This window comes from Stenella coeruleoalba (genome assembly GCF_951394435.1).
Source record: "Stenella coeruleoalba genome assembly, chromosome: 5".
In the NCBI taxonomy this organism is placed as follows: domain Eukaryota; kingdom Metazoa; phylum Chordata; class Mammalia; order Artiodactyla; family Delphinidae; genus Stenella; species Stenella coeruleoalba.
In genome coordinates this window covers 95605014-95621700 of record NC_137150.1, presented here as the reverse complement: position 1 = coordinate 95621700, position 16687 = coordinate 95605014, and the positions used below count along the sequence as shown (strand labels likewise).

Below are 16687 nucleotides of genomic sequence, written 5' to 3'. Positions count from 1 at the left end.
CTCTATGTGGGGTTTTCTCCCCTCAGTCTTAGTTTAGGTTCATATTCTTTGTTACTATAGTGTTATGGGTTTTAAAAAATATTTTTTTCCTCTGAATGTCCACAGAGTGCCTTTCAGGTGGCAGTGGCTGCCAATCAGCACCTCATCGTGCAGGATCTGGTGAACCTCGGGGCCCAGGTGAATACGACTGACTGCTGGGGAAGAACCCCCCTGCATGTTTGTGCTGAGAAGGGCCACTCCCAGGTGCTTCAGGTAAGAGGCAGCGAGCCAGGCTCCCATTACCATAGGGCCAAAGGGGTACAGCTTGGATATTAGGAGTTGGATGTAGATTGCCTGTTGCAATGCTCTCTTTTGAGTTGACTTACTCCTTTCTTGGAACACTAGTAGATAAATATTTGTGTAGTTTGTCTTTTGCTGATAGATGTCTGTTTTTAAATTCTGCAGGCAATTCAGAAGGGAGCAGCGGGGAGCAATCAGTTTGTGGATCTGGAGTCAACTAACTATGATGGTAAGTGATTGATGCATTATTGGGTGAAGAAACATTCAGAGAGAGGGGCCCATTAATTCTAAGGGTATTAAGTTCAATACCAATAAGGAAGGGAGGTAATTAAAGCTAAAATATTCTATAGATAAAATTAGCACTAAGACCCAATGGAGGGATTACTCAGATTACCTTACTAGTTCTTGTGGAGCCCATATGTAGGTCATGTGAGAGGCCACCCTCAAGGTTTGTAATTATAGAACAACTAAAAGAATTGATGGGATGCTTGACCACTGCTTTCTTATGCTTTTTTCTAGGCCTGACCCCTCTACACTGTGCAGTTGTGGCCCACAATGCTGTGGTTCACGAACTCCAGAGAAATCAACAGCCCCATTCACCTGAAGTTCAGGAGCTTTTGCTGAAGAATAAGAGTCTAGTTGATACAATTAAGTGTCTGATTCAAATGGGAGCCGCAGTGGAAGCTAAGGTAAAATTCACAGAAGAGTTTGGAAATGGGATGTGGGAGAGACGTGGTTATAGCCGAAGACCTTCTTCCCAAGTGTAGATGAAAACTTCTCCCCCTTTTTATTTTATTTCTGCCATCTTTTTAAATTAAGGGAGTAGCAATGTATGGATAGTTAAGCTTAGATTTTAAAAGATCACCTCATCTGCTTTCTTGATTTGCTTTTAATCTATGGATTATTATTCAAAAGATCATTTAGCTGTGAAATGGATGTCTTTATTTGAAAGGAAAAGAAAACGCTTGAAATTGATATTTTCATTTTGCTTCCATTGTTATACACAGATACTAAAGGTAGTGCATTTTGTAAGGGTTTCTTCATTGTTGTTGGATCTGGACTTAATCTTCTGTTTTTTAAACTGGAAAATATTTTATTATCTTTAAATTTGAGGTTTATTTGCTGAGTATTTGCTGTGTACAAGGCTGAGGTACTGAGTTAGGGGCGCTAGAGGAAAATACCTAAATCATAAGCCACTTGGGTCCTTGGGAAGCTTACTGTCTAGTAGAAATGGTGACAGATATAGCTAATTTTAAGTCTACAGGGTGGCCACCAAGTCTGGAAACATAGGCGAATACACAGTAAATGATTTCTTATATTACAGCGCATGATAAAACAGCATAGTCTATGTTTCTATATTTTATGGCCACCCGGTATACAAGGGTAGATGTGATAAAAGGGAATTAGGAGGAATGAGAGATTCCATGGAGCTTGGGTTGCAGTAAGGGTTTGTGGAGAAGGGGGCACTCCGAGTGAGTCTCCAAGGGTGAACCAGACATATGAGAGACTGGGTGAGAAGCATATCCAGGGCATGGTTTCTGGATGTTCATTTTTTTCCCCCTCTTGCCTTTGACAAGGATCGTAAAAGTGGCCGCACAGCCCTGCATTTGGCAGCTGAAGAAGCAAATCTGGAACTCATTCGCCTCTTTTTGGAACTGCCCAGTTGCCTGTCTTTTGTGAATGCAAAGGTACTTTTAGAAGTGTTCAAGAACTGCACAAGATTTGGAATAACCTTCTTTATACCTTCTTCAAGCTTTTGAGCTGCTTTCATGAAAGTCTCCCTTCCTGATGGGTGTCGTTTTGTCTCTTTGTCTTTAGGCTTACAATGGAAACACCGCCCTCCATGTTGCTGCCAGCCTGCAATATCGGGTGACACAGTTGGATGCAGTCCGCCTGTTGATGAGGAAGGGAGCAGACCCAAGTACTCGGAACTTGGAGAATGAACAGCCAGTACATTTGGTTCCTGATGGCCCTGTGGGAGAACAGGTGAGGGCCACAGAAGGGAGAAGAAATACTTTGAGGCATTGTTCCGAAACATAAGGGGCAGGGGCCAGCTGGCACTCTCCAGGTGGGCTTTATTAACATCTGTGTCTCAACAGTGGTCACTGTAGCCCTTTAGAGTCAGTTGCTTTGTCTCCAAAGGAAAAGTAAGAAATTTGAGGGTTTATGCATGGACCCCAAATGGTCAGAAGTCAGGTAGTCTTTCTTTTTCTTCCAAGACACAAACTTGGGTTTGGGCTAAGTCAGAATGGTTTGACATTTGGAAGTTGATGAAAGAGGAGGAACCAAGGTTCCTGCACACACTAAAGAAAGAGAATCTTAGTTTTGTGAGTAAGTGATGATCCGTCAAATATTGTGCATATTAAATGAGTCAGTATTTATAGAGTATTCAGAATAGTCCCAGGCACATAGTGGGTGCTGCTCAGTAAACATTAGCTGTTAACAATGATTTCTGTCTACTAACTGATCCTAAATAAAAAATGGGAAGGTTATTTATATAATTTAGAACCTAGAAATATTTTATACTTTAAATAAAATTATGCTTTTCTCATCATATGGTTCTACTGGATTGGCCAGAAAGTTCGTTCAGTTTTCGCTGTAAGCTGTTATGAAAAAGTTGAATGAACTTTTTGGCCAACCCAATATATTATATTTGGGGATTGAACAGTTTCATATGACTAAACTTTTCTTGATAACAAGAACTGACTCTTTTTAAGAACTTATATATTTTTAATTTATTTTTTTAAGCAGCAGGTTCTTATTAGTTATCCATTTTATGCTTATTAGTGTATATATGTCAATCCCGATCTCCTAATTCATCCCACCACCACCAACCCCCCACTGCCAGTTTCCCCCTTGGTGTCCGTACGTTTGGAAGAACTTAAAATATTTTTGATGAAACTCTTTTCCTGGAGGAAACGAGATTGTGGCTGTGGGTTGTTACATACTTTAATAATCACGAAATAAAATATATGGAATGCAATTTAGCCTTGCCTTTGATTTACAGCCCTCGCTATGACCATAATATTATAGTAACTCATATTTGTGGAGCTCTTTATAGCTTAAAACGAATCACTTGATGATTTGTAGAGTTTTCCTGTATATTATACCACTTAATAGTTAGGAAAACTTTGCAGGGTGAAGGTTCACCTGGGAAGACTGAGCCTCAGAGTGGGTCCAGCCATAGGGACCATCATTAAATAGTAAATGGCAGAGTCCTAAGTGCACTGTTCACTTCTGGTTTGCTGTTTGTGGTGTGCAGTCATAGAGTGATGTTCTCAGGGAGTATTGAGCATGGAGAGCTGCTTGACTCTTTGCTAAATGTTCTTGGATTACTCTCCTTCCTGCTTTTGTGTTTTTTGTGTCTCTGTGTGTGGAGGGAGGGTCTTTTCCTTTGCTTTTATTGTCAGACCATGGTCATTGTGTCTCCTAGCAGCTGTCAATTTCATCCCCTACTCCAGTCTTCTTTCTTCTAATTTTTTGCTTCTTATCTGCTGTGGGCTGAGAGACAGATCATAAAATTTGTCAGGCTGGGGTATAAAATCAATTACTAGACTCTGAATGAGCCTGGGGGTTTCCTGTGATCCATATAGTCATGCACAGATGCTTTAATTCTTGGATGTCACAGCTATCTTGACTCGAAGGGCATTATAATTTACTTGTGTGTGTAACGTGGGCTCTCGGTTCTTGGTTGAGGCTGACATCAAGGTAGGTGAGATATTATAATAACCATGATTACTGCATTATATTAAATGTTCTCACAAATAACAGGAGTAAAGATTAGGAAAAGAATATAGGTCTTAGTTAAACTTTTGGAGATTTTCAACCTCAGATTATTTTTTTATTTTTTTGCCGTACGCGGGCCTCTCACTGTTGTGACCTCTCCGTTGTGGAGCACAGGCTCCGGACGCACAGGCTCAGTGGCCATGGCTCACGGGCCTAGCCGCTCCACGGCATGTGGGATCTTCCCGGACCGGGGCACGAACCCGTGTCCCCTGCATCTGCATCGGCAGGTGGACTCTCAACCACTGCGCCACCAGGGAAGCCCGGCCTCAGATAATTTTTAATGGAGATGCTTTACTTTCTTGTACTCAAAAATCATTATAGCAGGTCTGTAGTAAACTTTAAAAGGAGTTGTAGTATTTTTATTTGTCCCCTTAAAATCTTGACACATACTGTTGCATATTTCTTCATATACTTACTTACAAAGAAACTGAAGGAGATGTGGTACTTTGATCGTAGAAAAAAAAAAACCCTTACAAATCCTATTGGTTTCCTTTCCAGATCCGACGTATCCTGAAGGGAAAGTCCATTCAGCAGAGAGCTCCACCGTATTAGCTCCATTGGCTGGGAGCCTGGTCAGCAATACTCACTGTCAGTTAGGCAGTCCTAATGTATCTGTACATAGACCATTTGCTCTGTATTGGCAAATGTAAGTTGTTTCTATGAAACAAACATATTTAGTTCACTATTATATAGTGGGTTATGTTAAAAGAAAAGAAGAAAAATATCTAATTCCTCTTGGCAGATTTTAATATTTCATACCCAGGTATCTGGGATCTAGACGTCTGAATTTAATCTGAGTGGTAAAATTGACTTCAATTTAACAGTAGCTTTTGGGTAGGAGAAGGCTTTGATTTGTGGCATAAGGCATTGCTTATGTAGCTATTGCCAGTTTAAAAGGAGGTGAATTGTAAACTTTTTCTTTAAAGAAAAATGAAAGCATTTGGAAGTTAAAAAAAAAATCTGGACGTAGTGTTGAGGCTTCGTTTGGCCTGATGCAGTACCTGATAGTTATTGGTGTTGGAAAGTCTCTAGTCGTTGGACTAGATGGAGGGTACCATGGTTAAAGTTTGATCTTTGCAAACTGTATATAATTGTTATTTTTGTCTTTTAAAATATTTATACAAATATTTGTACATTGGTCATTAACATGGCCACATTTGAAATGTGTAAATCAATAAACTAGAAAAGAACAAGTGGATTTTCACTATTTTTAAAAATCATATGCATTCAGAGGAGCTGTGTAATCACCGTCTCTGTAGATGAAACAGATGGAGAGTTGTTCCTTTAGTGGCTGGCAGAGCTCTGTTTGAATTGTAAATATGCTTTGAGATGAGATACATTATTTGTAGGGAATTGCATGCTGTTAAAGAGAACACCTTTTTATGACTCACTTTCTAGAGTTTATGATTTACTTGCTCTGTTGGAATGTTTGTTTTACCTTTATAAGAACAACAAAAAGTCAATATTGAAACATGTTTTACTGGTTTTCTGTTGTCAAATAATGATAACGTACCATGATGTTTCATATTACCATTCAGAAAAAAAATGCCTAATTTTTTAGTAACTTTAATTCTAATAATATTATTTTGCTTATTTCTGGCATACCCCGAGGAATGTATTTGGCTTTGATTGTGCATTATTCTTTGTAATAAATTTGATTCATGAAAAACCCTTCTTTATTTCTTTTCTTTAAAAAAAATTTTTTAACATCTTTATTGGAGTATAATTGCTTTACAATGGTGTGTTAATTTCTGCTTTATAACAAAGTGAATCAGTTATACATATACATATGTTCCCATATCTCTTCCCTCTTGTGTCTCCCTCCCACCCTCCCTATCCCACCCCTATAGATGGTCACAAACCATTGAGCTGATCTCCCTGTGCTATGTGGCTGCTTCCCACTAGCTATCTGTTTTACGTTTGGTAGTGTATATATGTCCATGCCACTCTCTCACTTTGTCACAGCTTACCCTTCCCCCTTCCCATATCCTCAAGTCCATTCTCTAGTAGGTCTGTGTCTTTATTCCCATCTTGCCCCTAGGTTCTTCATGATCCTTTTTTTTTTTTTTTTAGATTTAGATTCCATATATATGTGTTAGCATACGTTATTTGTTTTCCTCTTTCTAACTTACTTCACTCTGTATGACAGACTCTAGGTCCATCCACGTCACTACAAATAACTCAATTTCATTTCTTTTTATGGCTGAGTAATATTCCATTGTATGTATGTGCCACATCTTCTTTATCCATTCATCCGTTGATGGACACTTAGGTTGCTTCCATGTCCTGGCTCTTGTAAATAGAGCTGCAATGAACATTTTGGTACATGACTCTTTTTGAATTATGGTTTTCTCAGGGTATATGCCCAGTAGTGGGATTGCTGGGTCATATGGTAGTTCTATTTTTAGTTTTTTAAGGAACCTCCATACTGTTCTCCATAGTGGCTATACCAATTCACATTCCCACCAGCAGTGCAAGAGTGTTCCCTTTTCTTTACATCCTCTCCAGCATATATTGTTTCTAGATTTTTTTTTTAAACATCTTTATTGGGGTATAATTGCTTTACAATGGTGTGTTACTTTCTGCTTTATAACAAAGTGAATCAGCCATACATATACATATATTCCCATATCTCCTCCCTCTTGCATCTCCCTCCCTCCCACCCTCCCTATCCCACCCCTCCAGGTGGTCACAAAGCACCGAGCTGATATCCCTGTGCTATGCGGCTGCTTCCCACTAGCTATCTACCTTACGTTTGGTAGTGTATATATGTCCATGCCTCTCTCTTGCTTTGTCACAGCTCACCCTTCCCCCTCCCCATATCCTCAGGTCCGTTCTCCGGTAGGTCTGTGTCTTTATTCCTATCTTACCGCTAGGTTCTTCATGACATTTTTTTTTTCTTAAATTCCATATATATGTGTTAGCATACGGTATTTGTCTTTCTCTTTCTGACTTACTTCACTCTGTATGACAGACTCTAGGTCTATCCACCTCATTACAAATAACTCAATTTCGTTTCTATTTATGGCTGAGTAATATTTCATTGTATATATGTGCCACATCTTCTTTATCCATTTATTGTTTCTAGATTTTTTGATGATGGCCATTCTGACTGGTGTGAGATGATATCTCATTGTAGTTTTGACTTGCATTTCTCTAATGATTAATGATGTTGAGCATTCTTTCATGTGTTTGTTGGCAGTCTATATCTTCTTTGGAGAAATGTCTATTTAGGTCTTCTGCCCATTTTTGGATTGGGTTGTTTGTTTCTTTGTTATTGAGGTGCATGAGCTGCTTGTAAATTTTGGAGATTAATCTTTTGTCAGTTACTTCATTTGAAAATATTTTCTCCCATTCTGAGGTTGTCTTTTGGTCTTGTTTATGGTTTCCTTTGCTGTGAAAAAGCTTTTAAGTTTCATTTAGTCCCATTTGTTTACTTTTGTTTTTATTTCCATTTCTCTAGGAGGTGGGTCAGAAAGGATCTTGCTGTGATTTATGTCATAGAGTGTTCTGCCTATGTTTTCCTCTAAGAGTTTGATAGTGTCTGGCCTTACATTTAGGTCTTTAATCCATTTTGAGTTTATTTTTGTGTATGGTGTTAGGGAGTGTTCTAATTTCATACTTTTACATGTACCTGTCCAGTTTCCCCAGCACCACTTATTGAAGAGGCTGTCTTTTCTCCACTGTATATTCTTGCCTCCTTTATCAAAGATAAGGTGACCATATGTGTGTGGGTTTATCTCTGGGGTTTCTTTCCTGTTCCATTGATCTATATTTATGTTTTTGTTCCAGTACTATACTGTCTTGATTACTGTAGCTTTGTAGTATAGTCTGAAGACAGGGAGCCTGATTCCTCCAGCTCCATTTTTTGTTTTCAAGCTTGCTTTGGCTATTCGGGGTCTTTTGTGTTTCCATACAAATTGTGAAATTTGTTGTTCTAGTTCTGTGAAAAATGCCAATGGTAGTTTGATAGGGATTGCATTGAATCTGTAGATTGCTTTGGGTAGTAGACTCATTTTCACAATGTTGATTCTTCCAATCCAAGAACATGGTATATCTCTCCCATCTATCTGTATCATCTTTAATTTCTTTCATCAGTGTCTAATACTTTTCTGCATACAGGTCTTTTGTCTCCTTAGGTAGGTTTATTCCTAGATATTTTATTCTTTTTGTTGCAATGGTAAATGGGAATGTTTTCTTGATTTCACTTTCAGATTTTTCATCATTAGTGTATAGGAATGCCAGAGATTTCTGTGCATTAATTTTGTATCCTGCTACTTTACCAAATTCATTGATTAGCTCTAGTAGTTTTCTGGTAGCATCTTTAGGATTCTATATGTAGAGTATCATGTCATCTGCACACAGTGACAGCTTTACTTCTTCTTTTCCGATCTGGATTCCTTTTATTTCTTTTTCTTCTCTGATTGAATTCCCCTGTGAAGCCATCTGGTCCTGGGCTTTTGTTTGTTGGAAGATTTTTAATCACAGTTTCAATTTCAGTGCTTGTGATTGGTCGGTTCATATATTCTATTTCTTCCTCATTCAGTCTCAGCAGGTTTTGCATTTCTAAGAATTTGTCCATTTTTTCCAGGTTGTCCATTTTATTGGCATAGAGTTGCTTGTAGTAATCTCTCATGTTCCTTTGTATTTCTGCAGTGTCAGTTGTTACTTCTCCTTTTTCATTTCTAATTCTATTGACTTGAGTTTTCTTCATTTTTTCCTTGATGAGTCTGGCTAATGGTTTATCAATTTTGTTTATCTTCTCAAAGAATCAGCTTTTAGTTTTATTGATCTTTGCTATCGTTTCCTTCATTTCTTTTTCATTTACTTCTGATCTGATCTTTATGATTTCTTTCCTTCTGCTAACTTTGGGGATTTTTGGTTCTTCTTTCTCTAATTGCTTTAGGTGCAAGGTTAGCTTGTTTATTTGAGATGTGTCCTGTTTCTTAAGGTATGATTGTATTGCTATAAACTTCCCTCTTAGAACTGCTTTTGCTGCATCCCATAGGTTTTAGGTCATCGTGTCCCCATTGTCATTTGTTTTTAGGCATTTTTTGATTTCCTCTTTGATTTCTTCAGTGATCATTTGGTTATTAAGTAGTGTATTGTTTAGCCTCCATGTGTTTGTATTTTTTACAGATCTTTTCCTGTAATTGATATCTAGTCTCATAGCATTGTGGTCGGAAAGGATACTTGATACGATTTCAATTTTCTTAAATTTACCAAGGCTTGATTTGTGAGCCAAGATAGGATATGTCCTGGAGAATGTTCCATTAGCACTTGAGAAGAAACTGTGTTCTGTTGTTTTTGGATGGAATGTCCTATAAATATCAATTAAGTCCATCTTGTTTAATGTGTCATTTAAAGCTTGTGTTTACTTCTTTATTTTCATTTTGGATGATCTGTCCATTGGTGAAAGTGGGGTGTTAAAGTCACGTACTATGATTGTGTTACTGTCGATTTCCCTTTTTATGACTGTTAGCATTTGCCTTATGTATTGAGGTGCTCCTATGTTGGGTGCATAAATATTTACAATTGTTATATCTTCTTCTTGCATTGATCCCTTGATCATTATGTAGTGTCCTTCTTTGTCTCTTGTAATAGTCTTTATTTTAAAGTCTATTGTGTCTGATATGAGAATTGCTACTCCAGCTTTCTTTTGATTTCCATTTGCATCGAATATCTTTTTCCATCCCCTCACTTTCATTCTGTATGTGTCCCTAGGCCTGAAGTGAGTCTCTTGTAGACAGCATATATGTGGGTCTTGTTTTTGTATCCATTCAGCCAATCTGTGTCTTTTGGTGGGAGCATTTAATCCATTTACATTTAAGATAGTTATCAATATGTATGTTCCTATTTCCATTTTCTTAATTGTTTTGGGTTTGTTATTGTAGGTCTTTTCCTTCTCTTCTGTTTCTTGCCTAGAGAATTTCCTTTAGCATTTGTTGTAAAGCTGGTTTGGTGGTGCTGAACTCTCTCAGCTTTTGCTTGTCGGTAAAAGTTTTAATTTCTTCATCAAATCTGAATGAGATCCTTGCTGGGTAAAGTAATCTTGGTTGTAGGTGTTTCTCCTTTATCACTTTAAATATGTCCTGCCACTCCCTTCTGGCTTGCAGAGTTTCTGCTGAAAGATCAGCTGTTAACCTTATGGGGATTCCCTTGTGTGTTATTTGTTGTTTTTCCCTTTCTGGTTTTAATATGTTTTCTTTGTATTTAATTTTTGACAGTTTGATTAATATGTATCATGGTGTGTTTCTCCTTGGATTTATCCTGTATGGGACTCTGTGCTTCCTGGACTTGATTAACTATTTCCTTTCCCATATTAGGGAAGTTTTCAACTATAATCTCTTCAAATATTTTCTCAGTCCTTTTCTTTTTCTCTTCTTCTGGGACCCCTATAATTCGAATGTTGGTGTGTTTTATGTTGTCCCAGAGGTCTCTGAGACTGTCCTCAGTTCTTTTCATTCTTTTTTCTTTAGTTTGCTCTGTGGTAGTTATTTCCACTATTTTATCTTCCAGGTCACTTCTCCATTCTTCTGCCTCAGTTATACTGCTATTGATCCCTTCTAGAGTATTTTTAATTTCATTTATTGTGTTGTTCATCGTTGCTTGTTTCCTCTTTAGTTCTTCTAGGTCCTTGTTAAATGTTTCTTGCATTTTATGTATTCTATTTCCAAGATTTTGGATCATCTTTACTATCATTATTCTGAATTCTTTTTCAGGTAGACTGCTTATTTCCTCTTCATTTGTTAGGTCTGGTGGGTTTTTGTCTTGCTCCTTCATCTGCTGTGTGTTTTTCTGTCTTCTCAGTTTGCTTATCTTACTGTGTTTGGGGTCTCCTTTTTGCAGGCTGCAAGTTCATAGTTCCTGTTGTTTTTGGTGTCTGTCCCCAGTGGCTAAGGTTGGTTCAGTGGGTTGTGTAGGCTTTCTGGTGTAGGGGACTAGTGCCTGTGTTCTGGTGCATGAGGCTGGATCTTGTCTTTCTGGTGGGCAGGTCCATGTCTGGTGGTGTGTTTTGGGGTGTCTGTGGCCTTATTATGATTTTAGGCAGCCTCTCTGCTAATGGGTGGGTTGTGTTCCTGTCTTGCTAGTTTGGCATAGGGTGTCCAGCACTATAGCTTGCTGGTCGTTGATTGAAGCTGGGTGCTGGTGTTGAGATGGAGATCTCTGGGAGATTTTTGCTGTTTGATATTATGTGGAGTGGGGAGGTCTCTTGTGGAACAGTGTCCTGAAGTTGGCTCTCCCACCTCAGAGGCACAGCACTGAGTCCTGGCTGGAGCACCAAGAGCCTTTCATCCACACGGCTCAGAATAAAAGGGAAAAAATATAGAAGGAAAGAAATAAAGAGGATAAAATAAAATAAAGATAAAATAAAATAGTTATTTAAATAAAAAATAATTATTAAGAAAGAAAGTATTTTTAAAAGTAAAAAAAAGAACAAAAACAAATCGGACGGACAGAACCCTAGGACAAATGGTGAAAGCAAAGCTATACAGACGAAATCTCACACAGAATCATACACATACAGACTCACAAAAAGAGGAAAAGGGGAAAAATAATATATCTTGCTCCCAAAGTCCACCTCCTCAATTTGGGATGATTCGTTGTCTATTCAGGTATTCCACCGATGCAGGGTACATCAAGTTGATTGTGGAGATTTAATCCGCTGCTCCTGAGGCTGCTGGGAGAGATTTCCCTTTCTCTTCTTTGTTCGCAGAGCTCCCGGGGTTCAGCTTTGGATCTGGCCCCGCCTCTGCGTGTAAGTCGCCCGAGGGCGTCTGTTCTTCGCTCAGACAGGACAGGGTTAAACGAGCAGCTGATTCGGGGGCTCTGGCTCACTCAGGCCGGGGTTAGGGAGGGGCACGGTTGCGTGGCGAGCCTGTGGCGGCAGAGGCCGGCGTGACGTTGCACCAGCCTGAGGCGCGCCGTGTGTTCTCCGGAGGAAATTGTCCCTGGATCACGGGACCCTGGCAGTGGCGGGCTGCACAGACTCCCCGGAAGGTGGGTGTGGATAGTGACCTGTGCTCGCACACAGGCTTCTTAGTGGCGGCAGCAGCAGCCTTAGCATCTCCTGCCCGTCTCTGGGATCCGCGCTGTTAGCCGCGGCTCGCGCGTCTCTGGAGCTCCTTTAAGCAGCGCTCTTAATCCCCTTTCCTCGCGCACCAGGAAACAGAAGCAGGAAAAAGTCTCTTTCCTCTTCGGCAGCTCCAGACCTTTTCCCCGGACTCCCTCCCGGCTAGCTGTAGCACACTAACCCCTTCAGGCTGTGTTCACGCCGCCAACCCCAGTCCTCTCCCTGCGCTCCGACCAAAGCCCGAGCCTCAGCTCCCAGCCCCGCCCACCCCGGCGGGTGAGCAGACAAGCCTCTCGGGCTGGTGAGTGCTGGCAGCACCGATCTTCTGTGCGGGAATCTCTCTGCTTTGCCTTCCGCACCCCTGCTACTGCGCTCTCCTCCGTGGATCTGAAGCTTCCCCCTTCAGCCACCCGCAGTCTCCGCCCGCGAAGGGGCTTCCTAGTGTGTGGAAACTTTTCCTCCTTCACAGCTCCCTCCCTCTGGTGCAGGTCCCGTCGCTATTCTTTTGTCTCTGCTTTTTCTTTTTTCTTTTGCCCTACCCAGGTACGTGGCGTGGGGGGGGGGGCAGGGGGGAAGTTTCTTGCCTTTTGGGAGGTCTGAGGTCTTCTGCCAGGTTCAGTAGGTATTCTGTAGGAGTTGTTCCACGTGTAGATGTATTTCTGGTGTATCTGTGGGGAGGAAGGTGATCTCCGCGTCTTACTCTTCTGCCATCTTCCTCAACCTTCCTTTTTTTCTTTTAAATGAGAAGTCTCATAAGCAATTTACTGACTAGTCATCTTTGTAGCTAAGTGCTTAAATCCTTTGAAGAAAAGATAACCTTTGGACCGATCACATTGTTTGACCCAGTATGTCTTGTGGACAAAAGTTAGTTATAGTTATTTGGTATCTGAAAGTATGGCTGTGATGTGAATCTGTCCATTCACACTCACGGAAAAACTCATGCATGTCTTTAAATAAACATTAATTCAGTAATACTGTTCTTCTTAAGGATATGCATTTTCTTTTCCTAGTCCCTTATTTATGTTTCCCAAGGTTGAAAAGTGCTATTAATTACTAATCTAAATCCTTTAAATTAGCCAATATATATTAATTTGGGTTTTTTTGAGAATGAGTTTCCTGAAGTTATATAAGATTTAACATGAAAAAACTCTTTGCCAAGTTCTTTAGTAGAGATTTACTAGGTTCTGAAAATATCATGGAAGATTAAAAGCTATTGTTGATCTATAGAAGTTTATGTGCTAAAAAAGATGTCTTTATGTTTATGACTGTATTTTTCATACTTTATTTTGTGGGAGCAGTGAACTTAGAAAAAACGATTTAGAGATTACCAGGATCATTCCGAGAGATGTAAACCTGGGAAGAGCAGTAAATGGGGTCCCTCCATTTCCCAACATCCCATTTTGACAAGTGAGAATAAACACGTCAACATCTGTCAACATCAGTCAATCACTGCACATGTATTCTAGTTCCTGTAAACTCTTTTGAGAATCTGGTGTGCGTATACGCACAAATGCTGTTTACGATATCGGGGTTTCACAACCACCAGAGGTCCATGACTCACAGATTGAGAATGTACTGTAGGGCTTCCCTGGTGGCACAGTGGTTAAGAATCAGCCTGCCAGTGCAGGGGACACGGGTTCGAGCCCTGGTCCGCGAAGATCCCACATGCTGCGGAGCAACTAAGCCTGTGCGCCACAACTACTGAAGCCTACATGCCTAGAACCTGTGCTCCGCAACAAGAGAAGCCACCACAGTGAGAAGCCCGCGCACCACAACAAAGAGTAGACCCCGCTTGCCACAACTAGAGAAAGCCCGTATGCAGCAATGGAGACCCAGTGCAACCAAAAATAAATAAAATAAATAAATTTATTAAAAAAAAGAGAATGTACTGTAGTTGTATTTCTGTACATCAAGTATAATTTTTCTTCTCTCATATAAGTGAAATCTCAAGAGCAGTTTGTATTGCAAATGCAACCTGATTACCAGAACAGTGGAAATGATATACCTCCATTGAACATAGATATACTGTGAGCTTTTTCCCAAGTGAGCTTATATGTTCTCTCTTAATCTCAAATTCTCTCATAATTAATTAACTGAACCAGTGCTTAGCAAGTATGTGATTGTGTGTGTGTGTGTGTGTGCGCACGTGCATGCAAAGCTGTCTGATAGATAGTATGAGGTATTCGAAGACATAAAAGGCATATTTCTCATCCTTAAGATACATATGTGGGAGACATAGCATGTACTACATTAGAAAAAAGAGGAAGAAATATAAAGATTCTAAAGAGGAAGTCTTTACATCTGAAAGGGGAGCACTAGGGAGACTTCAAGGTAGAGCATTTGAGCTGTATCTTCAGAAGAGTCAATTTGAATGTTCATACAAGTGGAGAGGGAGGTGAATGAAACAGAAAACGACATGAACCAAGGCAATAGTATTCTGGGAGAAACCACAAGTGATTCATTGTAGCTTGGTTAGCATTTGGATGACCAGTAAGTTTCATCTTGTGTTCTACCTCTAACTGGTAATATTCTCATGAGTAGCACGTTGAGAAAGATCTTCAGGCAGTCTAGGGGTTTGGCAGGAGAGGGTACTGTAATTGATTAGCGAATATCTGCTGTGTGGGTATAGAGGGTGGTTCTTGATGGAATGTTCCTTAAAGAATGATCCCCATAGGGCTTCCCTGGTGGTGCAGTGGTTGAGAACCCGCCTGCCAATGCAGGGGACACAGGTTCGAGCCCTGGTCTGGGAAGATCCCACATGCCATGGAGCAACTAAGCCCGTGTGCCACAACTAGTGAGCCTGCGCTCTAGAGCCCACGAGCCATAACTACTGAGCCTGCGTGCCACAACTACTGAAGCTGCGCACCTAGAGACTGTGCTCCGCAACAAGAGAAGCCACCACAATGAGAAGCCTGTGCACCGCATCGAAGAGTAGCCCCCGTTCACCACAACTAGAGAAAGCCGTGCACAGCAACAAAGAACCAAAGCAGCCAAAAGTAAATAAATAAAATAAATACATTTATTAAAAAAAAGAAAAAAAAATGACCCTCATAGAAGCCAAGACTACAAGCTCATTGCTGCAACATCAGTGCCTAGCAGAGTGCCTAGCATAGAGTAAGAACTTATAAAATACTGGTTAAATGAGTGAATGAATGTATGCCAATCCTGGTTGGGATCATTGGTTTTGGGGGAAGTGGTGTTTCAAGCCAGAGATATACTATAAAGTACTAATGAGTTAATGACTATCATGGTTCTAACTTAGCCATATAAGAATGATATCAATGATATGTTAATGAAAAGTGGCATAGCTCGCACTCTTTTTTAAAAAAAATCAGGTAGTCCTTCTGTGCAAAGGATTAATTCTAATAATGTAGTTTGGTGTTTCACTAAGGAATTCCCTCAAGTGTCAGAGACCAAATCTTCAGCTCTATTTGTTAATCAAATCAGTCGCATTTAATATCCTTTCTATATTCTTACTTAATCAGGAGTGGAGAATTTCCTCAAATTCCTCTAACCTTTAGTAAATGTCAACTTCTTAAACTCAGTACCACCGACTTTCATTTTCTGATAACATCAGTTCTGTATTGAACACGACTCCATGAAGAAATCAACTTCAATGACTAAGTTCTTGTTTGTCTCTCTGAGATCAGGCCTGGGTACAAGGCTTTACATTAGTTAGAACCAGACTACTGGGTTTTTGGTTTTCCTGCTAGTGCCCTGGACTTGTCCTTGAGAGGAGGCGAATGGCCATCTTATTCATCAGAGGCTCCGCACCTAGCACAGTATCTGACACATAGGAGATGTTCAATAAACACTTCTTAAATTGAATTTAATTTCATGACTTCCTTTTTAATTTATATTTTCACAGTATATTTTATACCTCAATGTATAAACACTTTATCATTCACATGGAGTTTATGATTTAATCCCAGAAGACTTATCTTCAGCTATACACCAAGTCTGGTTTCACTTTATCTTCTCAGTCCCCTCACTCTACCTTTGCCGACTCAGAAACATTGCATGGGTGGCACATTTCCAGGAGGACTAAGTGGAGATTTCTCTCAGTGTGTCTAGCTTTCCTATGTGTGTCCTTTTTCCTCCAACCCCTTGCCCCCTGCTCCCTCCATCACACTATTCCCCTTGCCTATCAGCCCAAGAAGATTTTGGGGTAGAGTAGCTAGACAGCTAGTCCAAGATTTTGTGAAGCTTGTTAATTGTGCAAATGCCTTGGCTCCACCCCAGATGCCCTGAATCAGAATCTCCAGGGTTTTTAGGGCTTCCAACAGGTACATGTGAAGATGATTCTAGTGCACAGTTTAGTCTAAATTAGTTAGGAAATGCAGACTTTGGAGAGTACCTGTGGCTGGGCGGTAGCTGTATGGTGGTAACAGAATGGGTTGCTGAAATGCCCATGGGGATGAGGCGGCAAACTGATGAATGCCTGCTACATGCCAGACATGTTTGATCCTGTGTTATAGAAACTAGCTGTGAAGGAGAGATCATGAGTCACCTAAGCTGTTTTTTTTTTTTTTTTCTATCAGTAAACAC

The 16687-nt window shown here is 40.1% G+C and overlaps 1 protein-coding gene across 2 annotated transcripts in view; it reads left to right on the top strand.

Annotated features, from left to right (window-relative positions):
* The window catches only part of NFKBIZ (NFKB inhibitor zeta), a 30012-nt gene extending 24342 nt beyond the window's left edge, over positions 1–5670 (top strand). For both annotated transcript variants that reach the window (XM_079921478.1, XM_079921477.1), the window contains exons 7-12: positions 106–252; positions 445–508; positions 799–968; positions 1857–1967; positions 2098–2265; positions 4564–5670. In XM_079921478.1, the coding sequence (XP_079777604.1) occupies positions 106–252; positions 445–508; positions 799–968; positions 1857–1967; positions 2098–2265; positions 4564–4617 (714 nt within the window). In that variant the 3' untranslated portion in view covers positions 4618–5670. The remainder of the gene's footprint in view (positions 1–105; positions 253–444; positions 509–798; positions 969–1856; positions 1968–2097; positions 2266–4563) is intronic.
* Positions 5671–16687: the final 11017 nt, after the last annotated feature.